The 20,178-nt window shown below is 35.8% G+C and overlaps 3 protein-coding genes across 5 annotated transcripts; 2 read left to right on the top strand and 1 right to left on the bottom strand.

Annotated features, from left to right (window-relative positions):
* The first annotated feature begins 10,494 nt into the window (after nucleotides 1-10,494).
* Nucleotides 10,495-15,672, top strand: LOC131609835 (putative pentatricopeptide repeat-containing protein At2g01510). Of its 3 annotated transcripts, none has more exons than XM_058881649.1 (3): nucleotides 10,495-13,361; nucleotides 13,622-13,818; nucleotides 14,511-15,672. In XM_058881649.1, the coding sequence occupies exon 1, from the start codon at nucleotides 10,715-10,717 to the stop codon at nucleotides 13,160-13,162; it is 2,448 nt and encodes an 815-aa protein (XP_058737632.1). In that variant the 5' UTR covers nucleotides 10,495-10,714; the 3' UTR covers nucleotides 13,163-13,361; nucleotides 13,622-13,818; nucleotides 14,511-15,672. The 3 variants fall into 3 exon arrangements, with proteins under 3 accessions (XP_058737632.1, XP_058737631.1, XP_058737630.1); XM_058881648.1 differs by having other exon boundaries at nucleotides 13,911-15,672; XM_058881647.1 differs by having other exon boundaries at nucleotides 13,622-13,836.
* A 127-nt stretch (nucleotides 15,673-15,799) lies between these two features.
* Nucleotides 15,800-16,618, top strand: LOC131609838 (light-regulated protein 1, chloroplastic). The gene is made up of 3 exons (XM_058881651.1): nucleotides 15,800-16,053; nucleotides 16,166-16,327; nucleotides 16,421-16,618. The coding sequence occupies exons 1-3, from the start codon at nucleotides 15,863-15,865 to the stop codon at nucleotides 16,494-16,496; spliced, it is 429 nt and encodes a 142-aa protein (XP_058737634.1). The 5' UTR covers nucleotides 15,800-15,862; the 3' UTR covers nucleotides 16,497-16,618.
* Nucleotides 16,619-17,830: 1,212 nt separating this feature from the next.
* LOC131609837 (protein PXR1) lies at nucleotides 17,831-18,561 on the bottom strand. Its single transcript, XM_058881650.1, has one exon. It carries the CDS (start codon nucleotides 18,519-18,521, stop codon nucleotides 17,937-17,939), a length of 585 nt encoding a protein of 194 aa, XP_058737633.1. The 5' UTR covers nucleotides 18,522-18,561; the 3' UTR covers nucleotides 17,831-17,936.
* Nucleotides 18,562-20,178: the final 1,617 nt, after the last annotated feature.

Genomic DNA, 20,178 nt, shown 5'->3' with positions numbered 1-20,178 from the left:
TAGAGGATTGGTGTTGATGAAGGCAAATCACCAATAACCATAGGAAGATATAGTAATCTAAAACATGAAGCAAGCAGTGCATAAAAGATATTTCAATAAGATAACAATATAAAAATATGGGAAATAAACGTTTTTTTATTTTATATTTTGAGGACTACAATGCAACCAGAATAATACACAACCATGTTTGAGTTTATATATATTGGATGCATTTTACTGGAATTCCCTGCATTATCAAGTTTTGTGACATTGCTACAATGGTAAATTTATAATTTTGATAAATAGTTTGAGAACTAACTTCCACCATATGATCCTCCGGTCACAACTACTGGAGAATTGTGGGCTTGTAATGTTTCATTCATGTGTATGAGAACTTTTACATAATCTACAAGCGCTTGAGCCGAATCAAAATATCCCAAAGTACTTGCATTCTTGATTGCTTCTTCCTTCAATCCAAATTGTACATATTTCCCATAGTATTGATGTTGGGTGAAATTATTAAAATTATTAAAAAAATTTAAACATAAATATAATAGTTGAATTAGATAACTCAATACTAAAATAAACCTATAATACTTCTATGTATACTAGGAGAGCTTTACAAGAAGCTACTTGTCCGTCATAAATCCTACATCATGAGAACTAAGATCTATTGCATCTTCAGCACCCATGTACGCAAATATGGGAGCACTAGAATTTTCTCCACTACAATACTCAAAATGATCAAATATCTTTGATCAAATTTATTAAAGCTTTCTGGTCTATAATTGAAATGATCTAGTGTTTGTTTATAATAAAATGTTTGAACACCTAGTTATTTTCCAAATAAAATAAACAATTAAGGATGGAACCATTAATAACTATTAAGGGAGAAAAAAAAGTTACCATTCTATTAGTCATGACTTGGTTTAAAACCATAAACTCGCACTCATTAATTTAACCATATATTATGGTGGCTTCTAGGGTGGGAATTGAAAGTCCCTCACGGTAAAATCTATGTTTGTCAGATAGACATATGTAACAATAAATTATTTGTTTAATTATATATATATATATATATATATATATATATATATATATATATATATATATATATATATATATATATATATATATATATATATATATATATCGTGTGCGCGCGCGTAAATATAAAATTTGTTTTTAGTGTGCTTTTATCAATTTAACAAAAATACTCAAAAATAAAAGAGAAAAAAACAAAAGGAAAGAAAAAGACATACCATTGATCGTATAGACGGCCATAGTACTATCTGATATGTCCTTTTGAATTCTAAAATCTATAAAAACAATATGGAATCTAGTTTTATACTTTTTATTCAAATTTTATGGTGCTTACCCGCCTATACTATAAGGGCGTTTTAGCCCATTGGAAAAAGTAATTTTGCTATAGCACCTTTGAAGAACCAGTCTTACACTCTTCCATTAGTCCAACCACATCAAAATTTAAAGCAATTTTTTATCAAATACTTTTGAAAATGATTTTTAAACTATTATGAAAGTCAGGACTAAGTTTAGGAAATATGATTTAGTTAGTACTTGTTCATGACTTCAATTAATTTAATGACTATCATATTATCCAAGGACAATTGTATGTTGAATTTCGATTTGATTTACAATCACATGGTAAGAGACATGTGCATAATTTAAATAAGTTAATTTTTTTTTCCCACAAAAGAGTCATTGTTTACCTCTTGATTATAATGTTTTGATGGTCTCACTGAAAACACTAAGATTATGCTCTAACAGCTTTATAGCCCCTTGTTTTGAACTCTTAGCTAAGCATTTATTTCTTCATGCCGGCGATATTCATGTTTTTATGGTACTAAGCACTTCTAATTGTTGATATTTTAAGGTATTACCTAATGTTAATGTCTATACTATTCGCACTTTCACTGATTAATGGCCATTTACTTCTATAATTAGGGTCATTTATAAGGTATAATATTAGAAAATAAATGAGAAGTGCATATCTGTGGCTACCCTACTTGCAAGAATTTTGTTTGGTAGAAGATGAAGTTTCTAAATAACAAAATTTTCTATATTTGACATGATTTTAAATTACAGAAAATCATTTTTAAAAACTATTTTAGTTAACTAACACCATTGGGATGAAAAAAAGGTACTAACTTTGCCTCTATATCAGGTAGAAATCCAATGAGGACGAGGAGAAACACCATATTCTTTCTTGCACTTTTCAATATAACTCTTTAAGTCAAAAGTATAAGGTGAAACATGGTATTGTTAATTTATTCCTTTTCCGTATGGCATCACCATTTCAGTGTATGTTTGAATTGTAAAAACAAATCATAAATTAGTTATAATATAAATTAGATATATGCTAGAGAGAATGGAATTCTAGTATTTAGATCTCAAATATCCTAAGAGATGTCGAGACAATGATCTCTAAACAACACACAATGACAAGGTATATAAATTACAGTGCAAAGAATTCAACGAACACGAGTAATTGTTCACCCACTTCGGTATCAACAATACTAATTCTGGGGCCTACAAAGCTAGCGATAAGTCCACTATGATAGTATCAATTTGAAGTACTATGCAAACAACCTCCAGTTCACGTAAACAACCTCTGGTATACAGCCTTCTCACTTAATCACTACTCGTGCTAACTTCTACCTAAGACTCACCTAGGTATGAGGCCCTCCTCAATCCCCCTCATTCACAATTGTGATGATCAGTAACAAAATATTAAAAGATACACTTCCAAAACACAGTCACTCAATGCTTAAAATCTTATGAGTGAACATAGAACTTATAACTCAATGAAAACACCAAACTCTTCTACCAATATGATATTAGAGTGGCTCACAATAGACAAGATTGCACAAACCCTAACACAAACTACATGTAAGTTTCACACAATACTAGGTTTGATGCTTGCTATTTAAAATAGTCTTCTGGACTGGACTTGGGCTTCAAATTGCAGCAGAGCACTCCAGAAAATGCTCTACAATCTTCTCCGTGAAGATATATCTCAAATCATTAGTTTCCTAAATACTCTTCATATTTAGAAACCAATCAAATATCTTGAAAACAGAGACAATCTCTTATCTCTAAATCAAGCGCCACATATGATTGCATAATATTTCAAAATATTCCGCACCTGTACATAAAACCAACTTCAACAGATCCAACGATAACTTTAATAGACGCGGTGTCGAATATATCCTGCATAGGACATATTTCTCGACATGTCTTATTCATTTGAAGTGAATAGAACATCTTGTTCAACATGTTCCCATAAGTTATTTTTACCAAACATAATGCCAATCATAACACAGAGAATTAACAATCTCCCTACTTTGGCTTATTTTGGCTAAAACAACTTAACAACCTAATCTCTGAAAATAAATCAAACATAAAGGTAATTCTCAGCCCTGTAGAGAATACACAACAGAAATTCCACAATCAGAGATGCAGCAGTAAAATAAACATGCAAAACAAGTTAGTAGTCAGTAGAATCTGCACACAGTAGTTGAGAGATGAAATTCCTTAACCAGTTAGTGATGTCAAGACATTTTGTTTGAAATCTCTGCACACATGCCAATCCAGCTCTTCTTCACGCCTATAAAGGAAAAACACTTCCCCTCAATAGCAGCAGCTCATCAGTAACACACCAGAGAAAAAAAAATAATTTTCTCCCCCTCAGTCAGTGGTTAGTGGTTAGTGTAAAATCACACACAATATTACTCCCCCTTTTTTAGCACTAATAGGACAAAGCAAAGGTAAGTAAGTAACCAACAGTGAAAAACCACACACATACATTAGCATATAATATATAATGATAAACAAATCCCAGGCCAACACCAGCAAGCTGGACTAAAGTTCCTGGATCAAACGGATACCCTTGACGGTAACAAGAGATTTGAATCCACACTGAAGTTTCACTAGTCTCGTTGGGAGAGAGACGATGATCTGATCTTCTTTTTTTCTTCAGTGCTTGATTGCAGCCTAGACATTAATTCCTATAATTATTCACACACAAAGACCCCCAGTTTTCTCCTTAATTGTTCAAATTGAACTACATCCAAAGCCTTTGTAAAAATATAAGCAAGCTCATTTTCTATTTTCACATGCTCAAGTGTTTTGACTTTGTCTTCAATAAGGTGTCTAATGAAATGATGCCTGATGTCAATGTGCTTGGTCCTACTATGTTGAATAGGATTTTTGGAAATATTTATAGCACTGAACTTGTCATAGAACAATGTCATAACATCTTATATGACATTGTATTTAGACAGAATTTGCTTCATCCACACATGTTGAGAACAGCTGCTACATGCATCTATATACTCAGCTTCAGCTGTGGAAAGAGATACAAATTATGCTTCTTGTTGAACCTTGAGATCAAGATGTTTCCTAGAAAGAAACATCCACTAGAGGTACGTTTCCTGTCATCGATGTAACACTGTTCTAAACCCCGCAAAATATTAAATACATTCATAGTAAAAATATGTACAAGGGTATTACAACTCCAAAATAAATAAAACATCAAATCATGTCATGCCTTTTGAGGGACATAAATAATATTATTCAGTAAACATGTTTAACGCAGCGGGATAGTTCATAATCTGAATAACATAAAACATCGGTATCCAACACCAAAAATCACCAACTCATAATCCAACCAAAACTTATTCAAACAATGGAGAGAAGAGTTTATCAATAACTCGAAAATAACTAAACGTTCCCCAGTGTTACAAGACCAGAGCACGACATCGATACGAAACTAGCAGACTAGCCTACAAGCTATCCTCACCAAGACAAATGCTGCTACTCCTCAATCTGAAAATGGTCAACAGTAAGGGTGAGACATATCGCAATTAAACTATATTATAAGTTCATAACGATAAAATATCATAAGCAGATTATTCACCCAACTGCAACATATTTAGATTTCAGATTATTCACCAACAGTTACGAAAATACAATCAAGTACATCACCATGAAATAACACTGTAAATCTTCCAATCATGTTATAACAACATATATGCAAATGCAATGACACCATGCATGTGGTATCAATCATGGGATTAACTCATCTCACCGATCCATACACCACTGGGATATGGTTACCGCCAACTCACTAATTCCACACAATGGAAATTAGCTACCGCCGATCCTGTAACACCCCATATTTTCTAATTTTAATTTAATCGGAAATTAAATTATTATTTAGAATTATTTGGTATTTTCGTCGAACTAATTGGAAGAATTATGGAGTATTGGTCTTTGGGCCAAGTGGGGTATTTAGTAATGAGGGGGGGTGTTAAGTGTTGAGCCCATTACTAAATTATGCCATGTTTTAATAAAACAAGGAAATAAGAGAAAATTTAAAAATAGAGAAGGAAGACCTAGGAGGGAGAGAAGGAGAATTCATGGAGAAAAGAGATTTTCGTATTCATGGTGCAGCCCTCACAAAATGGGTCATAACTTTCTGCTCGTAACTCCAAATCAGGTAATTCTTGAAGATTCGGATTCTACATGAAATTTCCTTCGATTTGATATATTAATTCGTGTCAGGGAAGTTCTCGATGAGGGAGATAAGCGGGTTTGAAGATTGGAGATTCTTGCTGAAAGTGATGAAAAGAGGCTTACGGGTTTGATGGAAAAGAAGGAGAAAAGTCCAGATTCTTGGCTAAGGTAAGGGGGGACTCTTCCGGTTAATTTCTATTATGTGATTATGGGTAATAGGATGGATTAACGTATGATTTGATTCGATTGGGTATATTGGGATTTGATATTGTTAGGTATGTTATGATTTGGGATAATTGATGAGTTTGTATAGATTGTTGGTTATTGATGTGTTGTTTTGATGTATAATAATGTGTGATGAGAAATTCGATGTTTGTATGCCTGTATGTGATGTCTGAAATCGTTTTTGGGTGAAAAGGGTGTGAAATCGCAGGGTCTGTCGCAGACTTGGGATTTGCTGAAATCGCAGATCCACTGAGCGGAGGGGGTCCGCTGAGCGGAGGTCCCAACGTAGTTCGCTTCGGTTGGATGTCGCTAGAGGTCCGCTAAGCGGAGGTCTGAAGGATTCGCTTCTGTCTTGCGTCGCTGAGCGAACCTTGCTGTGTGTGAGTTTTTATAAAACTTTAAAATGACGTATCTTTTGATCCGTGAATCATTTCTTAGTGCCGTTTTGGGCGTTGTGCAAGTAATTGAATGTTTTATATGATGAATGATGAATATGGGCGGTGGCCGACTTTATTTCTTTAAAACTCGATTTAATTACTTGATGAGAATTGAACATTGTGTGCATATGAGATAGGCGTGACAATGTGTTTGATGTGATGATGAATTGGTTGTGAATTATTATTGTGATTGTGATGAATGCATGGCTATTTGAATGATGTTGAAAAGATGTACGTACTTATTCGGTGATGTGGTGTTGAGATGAGTTGATTTGTTCATCGTGATTCGGTGATGTTTATAAGTATGTTATGTGTGTTTCATTCATTCATATGCATTTGATGATGGATCCCGTTGATGAGTGGATCGTTGGTGGCTAATTTCCATTGTGCGGAGATTAGTAAGCAGTCATCGTGTGCCCATGGGGGTGTGAGCGATGAGGTTAGTCGTGTGCCCATGTGGGGTGTGAGCGACATTGAAGGGCAGTATTATAGAGAGAAGTCCTGTGAATGTGATTCGTGAATTTTGGTACCACATGCATAGTGTCAGTTGTGTCATGTGCATTTTGTCATAACATGATTGTATGGATTTCTGTGTTTTGTGTTGTAATCTATTATAGTGTGAATTGATGAATAATAGATGTGAATCTGAATATATGACAAATTGGGTGAATGATATATTATGATGTTTTGTTGCTTATGAATGCATAACATTGATTAATTGAGAATGAGACTCACCCTTACTTGTTGACAATTTTCAGATTGAGGAGTAGCGGCATTAGTGCTCGGTGAGGATGACTCGTAGAGTTTATTCGTTGTTTTGGGTCGTGTCGGTCATGCTCTGATCTTGAAACACTGGGGGACGATAGTTATAGAGTTTTATGAGATTACTCTATTTTATTTGGTGTTGGATTATATTTTCATTTGGTTATATTGATGATGTTTCTTATTCCGCTGTGATAAACATGATTGTGTTTTTGGTAAATTGTTTCCTAATGAAGCATGACTTAACCATGGTTGGTTTATTTATTTTAAATAATTGTGGCACCCTTGCGTTTATGTTTTTACTCTGATATATTTGTTTAAAATTGCCGCGGGGTTTAAAAGGGTGTTACAGATCCAAATACCACTGGGATACAACCACAAAATGTTTATGAATGCATGCACAACATATTGAATTCTACTCATCAACACCGATTAAGATGAACACCATCATCATAATCTAACTTACCGAAACAACACCGAGTAATGCATTCATATTTCAGCACCGTTCAAATAAATCATATTATATATAAATCACACCGAACACAACATCAACATAGCAACTTCATTGCCACAACACCACCGAATTGTTACATTTAGTAGTTATGCATACAATATACAACTCACTGTCATAAATTAAAAATTGGGATTTTAAAAATAAAATTGAGCTACTAGCCGTCACACCATTTTATTTTATAAAATATTTAATTATCTTTACAACGCTTAAAACGGTGCTTAAAACGGCTATACGGTTTGAAAGATATGAATTTTTAAAATATTTTTCAAAAAGTGCCAGGTGTATCCGGTTACAGTAGGGAGCGTGCCTAGTTACGCCTTTACGTAACTATATTTGCTATTTTCAAAACCCAGCTGTAATCAGTTACTGCATGGAGGGTAACCGGTTACAGTACTAAAAAATGCCTAAATTCCTTATTTTTCAACGCGGTAACCGGTTACAGCACCGTTGTTACCCGGTTACAGCGTACTCAGTAGCAGAAAAACACAATTCCAACAACACTTCCTCATCTCCAATCCAACCAAATTCGCACCAAACTCAATACATCACCAAAACATAATCAATTCACACATTTTAACATACTTCTAACACACTTAGGGGTCAATTATCATCACACATGTTTCATAATCATTCAAATTCATCAATTTCATCCAATTTGACTCTACATTCCAAAATCCACAAACCTAACATACATCCAATTGAACTAACAACCTACACAATCAATCCTATAATCATTAAACTGATAATATAGGCTAAATGAATTAGTCACCCCTTACCTTAGCCAAAGTTCTTGATAGCTCTTCTCTTATTCCTCTTGTTCTTTCACGTTCTTCTCTTCTTCTCCTCTTTTGGCTTTCTATTTCTCTTCTCACAATTTTCTTTATTTTATGAAAATACAAATTTCAATTTAGTAAAAGGCTTAACACTTAACACCTTCCTTTTTACTAATTGTCACACCGGCCCAATGACTTTATTTTCATAATTCCTCCAATAATTCATTAAAATGCCAATTAATCTAAATAATTAATTTAAATTCCAATTAAATTAATAATAAAAATTATGGGGTGTTGCAATCGACACTTTCAGCCCAATCAACATCACAATAACCCAATAACTTAGAGCTTGAGTTATGTGAGTATAGTATCCCATAGTTACACGTGCCATTCACATACTTCATAATCCTTTTAACTTGATTGAGATGACTTACTTTAGGTTCTGCTTGATACCTAGCACATACTCTAACATCAAAAGTAATGTATGGTCTGCTTGCACTAAGGTAGAGAAGATTACCAATCATGCTTCTATACAGACTTTGATCAACGCTAACCCCCTTTTCATCCTTGGATAGCTTCAAGTGTGAAGGAGCACAATTTCTTTTGTGACTAGAATTCTCCTACCCAAACTTCTTCACAATATTCTTTGCATATTTTTCTTGGCAAAGAAAAATAGAGTCTTCCATATGCTTGATTTTTAACCCAAGAAATTAGGTTAATTCACCAAGCAAGCTCATCTCAAACTCATATTTCATTTGCTTGAAAAAATGTTGCTACCATGAGTTTTTAGTCTATTTCTTTGACAAAGAAAGTTGGGTTAATAGTAGTTTATCTCCCTGTAATATGAGCTTGTTTCGGTTTACCCCCCCACCGTTGCCAAAGGCAGGTTTTGGCAACAATTTTTATTGAAAAAACCGTTGCCAAAAGGTATGGAGGGGGGAAAAGCAAAATTCGCTAACATTACAGGGGGTGAATTACTATTAACCCAAGAAAGTTTTATCTATTCTACCCATCTTATATCCATGATGGACTATAAACTCATTCAACCTTTCATACCAAGCTCTAGGAGCTTGTTTCAGACCATACAAGGCTTTCTTCAGTTTGAACACCTGATCTGGAAAAGTAGGATAATCCTTTTGGCTATTCAACATACACCTCTTCATTCATATACTTGTAGATGTTCTTGATTGACTGCATTTTATGGTAAAACATACTTCTGTGTTTAGATGTCTTGACTGATGTCATGACATGCATGTGTAGTGTACTGCAGGATTTGTATGGTTAGCTAATACATATTTTATTGGATGTCAAGCTGAATGTTGTGACATCAGTATCTGACAGCATGTGATGTTATGTTTTCTGTTATGTTTCCTTATTAATCTCAGGCTATATTTTAGGAAACTAATTATTGTGTTGATTGTATATCAGTAATAGAACGAGCCATGGGCTAATTTTTAGCACCCTGATATGTGAATATTAGGTTAACTTGGTTAACCCTAATTTATGTTTGTTAGGCCCAAGGCCCAGGAGCTGCCTATAAGAAGACTGCTAGTCCTACTTTCACCAGAAGAGATTTTACGTGAAGAATACTTTTTTGTGTTGCACTATGTGCGTTAGTTTTATTGTTCTTAGTGTTCTCTTGTGAGCCAAGCAATTGTCGCTTTGATAATTGTATTGGAGTAGGGTGTTTTTGAGTTGTAATTTGTTGTGTCACTCTAAGCTTTTAAGCACGGGTGTTGTGTCCCTTGATTGAAGCTTTTAAGCAAGATCAAGATTTGTTTGAAGCGTGTCTTCACTTTGAATTTACTGTATGTTATCACTGTTGTGATTGAGGGGGAGTGAGTAGGAACTCAGGTCTAGCGTTAGATTGAAATTGCATTGGGTAGGTCTTAAGTGAGGGGTGTAAACTGGTAGTTTAACTCTGAATTAATAATGCTTATAGTGGATTTCCTCCCTGGCTTGGTAGCCCCCAGAGTATGTGTTGTTATACACCGAACTGGATAAACAATTCTCTGTGTTCCTTACTGTTATTGTTTACTTACTGCTTAATTTAATAATCTGTTCAGTAGTGGATGTCATAACATCTGATACGACATCGATCGTCAGTTACTAGAATTTTCAATTGGCATCAGAGCAGGCACCCTGCCTGTTATTTTCTGGGTGTGATCTAGGGACAGCATATTCTGGTACTATGGACAAGGATGTAGAATTTGTGAATAGACCACCCATTCTGGATGGATCTAATTATGACTACTTGAAACCTCGTATGATAGCCTTCTTAAAATCTCAATGAATGCTTTAGTTTATTTTAAATAACCAAATATTTGAACTCAAGAACAAATTGTTGGGGTACTATCGGTCAGTTCACAATGTGATCGGAACTTGTTGGCTAAAAAAACAAACAACTTCTATATATACATTTTGTCACCTTCGCAAACTGGACATTTTGGCGCCAAATAAACCAAGTGTAATCCGTCACTCATCTCATGAATTACATAAAACCATGCACGAGGAAACCCAACGCGTTCAACAACCTTATCACGCTAACTGCTCCAAAACCTCTCATTCACGTCGACGCTTCCATCATCAAGACAGATTTCGATCCCAACACATTCCGTTCCAATTTCCTTCTCAAAACTTTTCTCCAACGCGGGGATTTGACTTCTGCCCGCAAACTGTTCGACGAAATGCCTCACAAGAACATATTCTCCACCAACACCATGATCATGGGTTACATCAAATCTGGCAATCTTTCTAGAGCCAGAACCTTGTTTGATTCCATGTTTGAACGTACTGCTGTCACATGGACAATGTTGATTGGTGGTTATGCTCAGAATGATAAATTCCGTGAAGCCTTTAGCCTTTTTGTTGAGATGGGTAGGCACGGGATTGATCCAGATCATGTCAGTTTGGCTACTCTGTTATCCGGGTTCACTGAGTTTGATTTTGTTAATGAAGTGAGACAAGTTCATACCCATGTTATCAAATTGGGCTATGATTCGACGCTTGTGGTTTCTAACTCGTTACTTGACTCTTACTGTAAGACTCGCAGCCTTGGATTAGCTTGCCAGCTTTTCAATGATATACCTGAGAGAGATTCTGTGACTTTTAATGCCTTGTTGACGGGGTATTCGAAAGAAGGGTTCAATCATGAAGCTATAAACCTGTTTTTCAAGATGCAGGAATTGGGGTATAGGCCATCGGAGTTTACTTTTGCTGCGATTTTAACAGCAGGTATACATTTGGATGATATAGAGTTTGGGCAACAAGTTCATGGTTTTGTGGTGAAGTGTAACTTTGTGTGGAATGTGTTTGTGGCTAATGCTTTGCTTGATTTTTACTCGAAGCATGACCGGGTTGTTGAAGCAAGGAAGCTTTTTTATGAGATGCCGGAGGTCGATGGTATCTCTTACAATGTGCTTGTCACCTGTTATGCGTGGAGTGGAAGAGTGGAAGAGTCTCTTGAACTGTTCAGGGAATTGCAATTCACTGGATTTGACAGGAGACAATTCCCATATTCTACGTTGTTGAGCATAGCTGCAATTTCTTTAAACCTAGATATGGGTAGACAGATTCATTCCCAGATTATTGTAACGGATGCGATTTCAGAAATTCTAGTAGGTAATTCATTGGTTGATATGTATGCTAAATGTGGCAAATTTGGGGAAGCAAATAGGATTTTTACAGATCTGTCTCATCAAAGTTCTGTTCCATGGACAGCCATGATCTCTGCATATGTCCAGAAAGGGCTTCATGAAGATGGTCTAAAGCTATTCATTGAGATGCAAAGAGCAAAAATAAGTGCCGATGCAGCCACTTATGCCAGTATTGTTAGAGCATGTGCAAGTTTAGCCTCATTGACACTAGGAAAGCAGTTGCACTCACATATACTCGGATCGGGATACATTTCAAATGTATTTTCTGGGAGTGCACTACTTGACATGTATGCAAAATGTGGATCCATAAAAGATGCACTTCAAATGTTTCAAGAGATGCCTGTAAGAAATTCTGTCTCCTGGAATGCACTTATTTCAGCTTATGCACAAAATGGAGACGGTGACCGCACCCTTAGATTATTTGAAGAAATGGTTCATTCAGGTTTGCAGCCAGATTCTGTTAGTCTCCTTAGTATTCTATGTGCTTGCAGTCACTGTGGTCTAGTTGAAGAAGGGTTAAAGTACTTCAAGTCTATGACTGAGATTTATAAACTTGTACCCAAGAAAGAGCATTATGCATCAATAATTGATATGTTATGTCGCAGTGGGAGATTTGACGAGGCGGTAAAATTGATGGCTCAAATGCCTTTTGAACCTGATGAAATAATATGGTCATCTGTTCTCAACTCATGTAGAATCCATAAAAATCAAGAGTTGGCAAAGAATGCAGCAGAGCAACTATTCAATATGAATGTACTTAGAGATGCTGCTCCATATGTTAGCATGTCCAATATCTATGCAGAAGCTGGTGAATGGGACAATGTAGGGAAGGTGAAGAAGGCCATGAGAGAAAGAGGAGTGAAAAAAGTTCCTGCTTATAGTTGGGTTGAAATCAAACACAAAACTCATGTTTTCACTGCCAATGATAAGTCTCATCCACAGATGAGAGAGATAATGAGGAAGCTTGATGAGTTGGAAGAGAAAATGGGGAAACAAGGGTATAGACCAGACTCAAGTTGTGCCCTTCACAATGTGGATGAGGATGTGAAGATAGAGTCTCTTAAATATCACAGTGAACGCATTGCCATTGCCTTTGCACTAATTAGCACCCCAAAAGGGTCACCTATATTAGTAATGAAGAACCTAAGAGCTTGTACTGATTGTCATGCCGCCATAAAGGTGATCTCCAAGATCGTTGGTCGAGAAATCACGGTTAGGGATTCGAGCAGGTTCCATCATTTCAGAGATGGGTTTTGCTCCTGTAGAGACTACTGGTAGCCTTGCTTTGTACCTTTCATAAAGCCATCAATTTTCCTTGAAAAAACGAGGTAAAACCTTGTAAAGAATCTAGTAGTGTGAAGAACTGAGCTGAGCTAGGGATTGAAAACTGGCAATAGGGGGCTTGGACTTACTGCAGATATTATTGACCCCCTGCACATTGGTCCTTAAATATCCTTAAGGCACCAACGGCACTTGGGTATGTAATTTTGTCTCCTAACACCTCTTCTTTGATTCAATTTTCAATCGTTAACTGGATGCTGGTTTTTTATTCATTCAATTATTGCAGTATCATCATCAGTTTACAAAATTTGAGCCTTTGAAGTACACATGATGTGTGTGAGGCAAAATACTACTGTGGGAACTGGGGGATTTCTATTTTCTTAAATTTATTTTACCCTGCTTAAGCTGTGTTTCAGGATGAATCTGTACTGAATACTGATATTTGTGATGTTGCAGTACCGTAACATGACTGCAGTGTTGACAAAAGAGTATCACTCATCCCGGTAGCTGGTTAGACTATAACCTTCAAAACCCCCTCTCATCCAAGGCAGTTTTGTTCTTGTGCTGTTGTTTTGAATTCCTGGACCTTCTGAAGACAGAATCTGGGAAAGAAATTGATAGTCATGAATCATGATGCTATCTTTCTAGACAAGGTGGGCCCTTTTAATGAGGTAAATCTATTTTAGATATCAACAAATATGATTTTTTGTTCTAAAACTTGGCTATCTGTTGTGTTGATATCCAGTTATTTTATTGACATACTGATTTCCTGCTAATGCGAACTCCAACCGAAATCTTTTTTCCTTCTGAACAAGATGCAAGTGGACTGATGTAGAGCATAAAGTGGATCTATCTGACCTAGTTTGAAATTTTATTGCAAAAACTTTAATTTTATGAATTGTATAGAAATATGCCAAATAAGTTGGTCTTATTAGGGATTTCTGTTTAGTTGTAAGAGCTGATGCTTGCAACATGGTTTCGATTCTATATGGGTCTGGTATATATGATAATATTTAAACAAAAGTATCAAACGTTCTTGATAACCAGCGCATGACATTCCGGGTCACTTAGTTATATTGAGATTTTTATATTCACCCTCCCCATCATTTACAATTTGTTGCCCTATAAATCTATGAATTGTTATGTCTGGTTTTCATGTCCTACAGAGGTTTCGTAAAATATAATTATAATATTCTTTTGACTTAAATTCAGCATGATCAAAAGTCTCCATTGTTGTCAAACTTGCGAGCTAATTTGGTCCCGTAGAATTGTGAGTAGCGAGTTTATAACCGTAGGTAAGACAATTTAATGTACTCACTTACAACTTACAAACTCATTTCTTCAGGCTCTGGTTGACTAAGGGAAAACAGGCACACTCGCCCAAAATTGTGAGTCTAGTGAAGTGAACTAAGGTGAACCAAAACCACCCCGATCTGGCATTAATGCCCAGGAGATACCCTTTTCTCTACCAGAAGTACCACAGAGCTCAGCTAGCAAAGGAAATCACACCACAAGTTGGCAATGACAGTCCAATTTAGGAGATTTTGTTTTGGTCTAACACATTGCTCTCAGAGAAAATGTACAAGTTCGCCGTTGACGAGCATATTGTTCTCAAAGTCACAGAGCAAAGACGATAAGAATAGACCAACGGGGGCATCAAACACCACATCAGACATATATTATCAGCTGATAAGAGATGACAATATGGGGGAATAAAACGAGGATGCCTATTTACAAACAAAAAGCAATGTCAAGCCAAATCGAAAATAACGATATCACGTGACAATAATGCACTGGCCGGAGGTCAAACTCACCGATCAATTGAAGTGTATTTCAGATTGTAGAAACCGAATGTGTATTTTTATGACTACACTACACTGACCGGTGATCAAATTCAACGGCCACACCGGCCATCTGAAGTGTACTTCGAATTGAACAATTTAAATGTTTATTTTGCATGTGCAGAGTTTGGAATCCGTAATACCAGTAACAGAAGATAACGAAACAATTTATTCAGTTTTCAATACGATTCTAAAATTCGGACATTTCAAAATCAGATTCACTTCAAGAATCCGGATCTTAGAATTTGAAGGGTATTTTTGAATTTTCAAGCATTCTGATAGGGTGGGTTGAAGGGGAGTTCTTTCCAAAATATGGTGCTTTAGTCATCCTATTCTGAAAATTTATTAAATCGCAATTCTTTTGATTAATAGAAGAGCAGCCTCGAGATTAAAAAAAACACCTTAAATACTTGTTGAAAGTTACAGTGCAGGATGTCACAAATTTTTGGGTTGCTATACATTATACTTTAAGTTGATCTCATTCTACTCAAAACATTTAAATATTTTTCAAAGAACTTGCAAGAGATTATTTGTTTCATCGAAATTGCTACAGAGTATAGTTCGTACGTCCATTTTCTATTGGTTGCAACAGTGATTGAGAAATGCTCTCAAAGATAAGAATATAAAAAAGCAACACGTACTATATTGAAAAAGTCCAAGAGTCTCACTATTATGTTGTGAGTCGGGACAATCAATCTCTCCAAAAACAAAAAATAGAACCTTATCTTGAACATCAAATATCTTATCCATTATAGTTACAGATGTCATATTCCCATTCTATAAATTGGATCCAAAGATCCTCAAAACATTACTAATCAAACTCCAAAATTCACAAAACACACTCCAAAACTCCAAAATGCAGACATCTTTAACCTTTGCAGCCACCACCACCGTTGTGCCTCTTACAACACCAAAGAGTGTCTCACATCTTAGTACTTTCCCTACCAAATTCATTGCCTCAAGTGCTTCTCCACCTCGTTACACTGCAATCAAAGTTGCATCCGGGAACTCTGACCCTTCAACAGTCAACTACAACTCAGCATTCTCGTAAGATTTCATTTTTAATCACCTTCATCTTAATTTTTAGTTCATGCTTTTCTAGGCTTTGTTTGGTCATCCTTGAAAAGGTTGTTATAACATTTGTTTGTGTTATTCTCAGTGTGTTTCCAGCTGAGGCATGTGAAACGGTTGGAGGGGAAGCTTGTTTGGCAGACATGTATCCTGAAGTGAAGCTTCAGCCAGAGGCAAGTAATGACACACCAAAGGCTGCAACTTCAGAGAACATTGAGAGAGACTATCTTGAATACAATGACCCTAAGACGTAAGATTTAATAGTATTGATTGAATGTTGTTAAAATATCAAATCAGAATTGTAGGTGAGATGATAATATTAAATGGATGATGTGTTTTTCAGGGTTTTCCAAGCTGAGGCATGTGATGATCTTGGAGGAGCTTTCTGTGAACCTGATTATCAAAAGGGTGTCTACTAGAAGAAATTAGAAAAAAAAAGCCTGTTTTATGGCCATGAATGTTTCATACTACTGACTTGTAGTATTGATTGTAGATATATATAATGAGTTGTGTTATTTAAATATCAAAAGTTTGTGCAACATTGTCTGTGTTAGCTATATGTCTCTTAATTTTTATCATCTTCTATAATTCATAGGCTTAAAAACACAAGCAAAAATCTTCTATAATTCATAGACATAAAAACACAAACAAAATCCAATTTCTACATATCAATTAATATTTTCAATTGTCTCTCGACTGCAAGTGTCTCTGGTCGCAAAAGGCCAAGAACCTCTTCTTTCGTGGTAGCAATTACTCTAACACAGTTGGTATTATTGGTGGCGCTTCCAACAAATACTACATATATTACGCAAACAACACTCATTCCCAAATGTTTTGGTGTTACTGGTGGTGCTTCCAACATATATAATGCAAACAACATATATAATGCAAACAACACTCATTCCCAAATGTTTTGGTGTTACTGGTGGTACTTCCAACATATATGCAATCATGGTCTTGGAGGATATGTGTAAGCCTGAGAATCAAGAAGGTTTCTTCTTCTTCCCACGTTTTGGATATAGATGTTCAGTTCACAGTGTTGTCTGAAACCCGCCTTGCTTGGCAGATACAGAGACTGGTCTTCAATTTTGAGGGACTGTATGATGATTACACCAGTATGCAGCATTTCAATTACATCTCTGGCTAGTACTACCTCCAAAGTTGGTTCTAAAGCATATCAAGCCAGTTAACAATCCTGGGCTGCAGGATAGACACGTGTTTGAGACTGCGTTGTGTCGTTTATGACTGAACAATAATCTAATGAAGAAGATATGAAAATGGAGTAACACAAAATTACTTAGACTCTATATGACACTCTAAAGTATTTGCCTGATTGGCTGGTTTGAGAACCTATAATGTATATGTAGTTTGTATTTAGGTTGCAGCAAGCCTTATAATTCAGTAAAATAACATTCATTTTTTATTATAAGAACAACATAGGATAATTCTGTCCAAATCAATTGGACATCACATCACAACCAAACCACCCATATGTTTTCATCAGAAACACAAAACATCCAGCTAAAGCAAAACATCCTCTAACATGGCCTTCCAATTAGATAGTCATATCTAACAAGCTCAACCCATATACAGTCTGCCATTACTACATTACATATCAATTATGAATTCATGTTACTTAATTCTATTCCAACATGAATCACACGAGCATTCAACTGCATCAAACATGCAATTATTTGATTATATAAAGGTATACCTAGTGATTAAAACCTAGAAGCATAAAACCAACAAACAATTCACAGTCACAACAGAACATGTATTCTCAAAATTCTCCATTAGAACAAACAAAATTCAATACATAAAACTCAACTTCACTAAAAATAAACAAAATTAAAAGCAACTTATTTCTTGACTAAGTCATCAGGAACCATCCTAAGCTGTTTCCTCTTCTTCGACTTCGCAATCTTCTTCAAAGTCTTAGGGTTCGTAACCTTCTGAAGCTTAGTCCCAGTCCTCAGAATATTCTCTTTCTTCTTCTTCTCCCTCTCTTCCTTCTTCTTCCTCTTCTCAACCTTATTCAACCTAATCTCCTCCTTCAACTCCGTCATCCTCTCCTTAAACGCCGCCTTAATACTCTTCGCTCTCGCCCTCTCCTCAAACGTCGTCCCCTTCTTACTCACCTGCATCGCCGACGACCGCCTCTGCCGCACCTGCTTCCAGTTTCTACCAGACACTCTCCCGGCAATCACTCCGTCGTAGGTAGGTTTACCGAACGAAAAGGATGAGAACGACGGTTTGTTGGGATCTGATTCCGATGGGATAGCAGATCTCTTTGCTGGAGGGGCTGTGTCGTCGGTCTCCATCTCCATGGCGTGGATTTCTTCCATCTTTGCGTCCTCGGCTGCTTGGGCTTGTTCGCGTTTGCGCTTGTAGGTTTTGCCGCCGAAGCCTTCGTCGAGGTGGCGGAAATCGATAGTGGAAGCCATTGTTGGTATCAGAGGTGTGGGGAGTGATACAAAACCCTAATAAAATGTTTAAGTTTTATTTATACTATGGATAATAGTGCTTAATGTTACGAAACCCACGAAAGTAATTTGATAGGTGGAATGGTTAAAAAAAAAATCTTTCTTGATTTATTAGTCAAAAAATAAAGGGTATTATTTTTCTCACTTTCACCTGTTATATTCACACCAATGTGAAAAATCAAAATTATATTTAAAATACCAAAAAAATATTTTTGGACGCGTCCTAGTTTACACACAATTTATTTGTAAGTATTTTTATCGTGAAATTTAATAAACAAGCGCTACTAATTTAAAATGTTACTTGTAGGATCGATTAGATTATCTTAAAATATATGCTCATAAAGTTTTTTGAATTTTGTATGACTTTGTGTAAAGAAACAAAGATTTCGACACAGGCGAAATCTTGAAGATAAAACAAAGTAAATAAAGTAAAAGTGTAGGAAATGTAAAAGGGTTGGGCTTTGAGAGTGGTCGAAGAACTAAAAGTAAATGCAGAAAAGTAATTTTAATGTAAAAGACTTTGCATTAATGAAAAGTGGTGTTTACATACATACATTGCACTCGATCAAATTCTTTTCTCACTTCGCTCAGATACTTTGAGTATATTGAGTTTTGTAGTAATTTCTACCCATAAATCTAACACTAGAACCTCCATTTATACTAAAATCTAAATAATTGCAACAAACAGTCCTTTCTTTATAAATTGACACGTCTTTATTTGCATGTGTTTTGCCTCCTAACTTGCTTCCACGCGACCTTCCAGTGTAGATAATGCCAAAAGGTAGTTATAACCATGTTTCGCATCCCAACTTACACTGTCGAAATGATCTTTTATGTTGCTCTAAAAATCACCAAGTCCCAAACGCTACTGTGTACATAGGAACTTCGACACATTCCTTTGAATAATTATGTCAAAAATTCTTCCAACATGTTTGTCGAAAATTATAAGATAGAATCACCCAAATTATATCAAGTGTTTCTCCACTCTTCTTTTAGATATGCTGAAATTTGAGGCATGTCGAAAATCACAGCTAACAAATTACCCCTAAAAAATATCCCCTTCGACCAACGAAAGAAAGAGGAATTTTTTAAATACTTTAATATTGTAACCAATATTGTACTGGCGTCATGGTCATCATGACCACTTTTCTCAAACGTCATTTCGGGACGTGCAAAGTTCAGAAAAGCCAATTATGGCTCCTATTTTCAAGGAGAACGTTGGCCACAGAAAATCAACTGTCTAATTATACCCCTAGGCGGGATACACGAGTCCCACGATTCAAACTCAAATGTCAGTAAAAAAATTGAACAGTTTCCTTCTTTCATTTATAAATTCTTTATTTCTTCTCATTTCTTCATTTTTAGCTTCCCATCTTCTTCAAACTCTCTGAGTCTTCTTCCCGAAAACACGCAAAAATTTTAATCTTTTCTCCGAATCTTTCACCATTTTCACCATGGTTGCTTCCAAATAAAAGAACTCCAAAGACTCCAAGAGCTTAAAGGATTATCTACCTCCTGTTACTAAGATTTTGGGTCCACTCATCTTTGGTAACCAAGAATACGTTCATGAACCACCTCTTCATAAAAAAAAACTGCGTATCTACAAATCGCACATATT

Source organism: Vicia villosa, linkage group LG6 (assembly GCF_029867415.1).
Source record: "Vicia villosa cultivar HV-30 ecotype Madison, WI linkage group LG6, Vvil1.0, whole genome shotgun sequence".
Lineage (NCBI taxonomy): Eukaryota > Viridiplantae > Streptophyta > Magnoliopsida > Fabales > Fabaceae > Vicia > Vicia villosa.
This window is presented reverse-complemented; position numbering and strand designations above follow the sequence as displayed.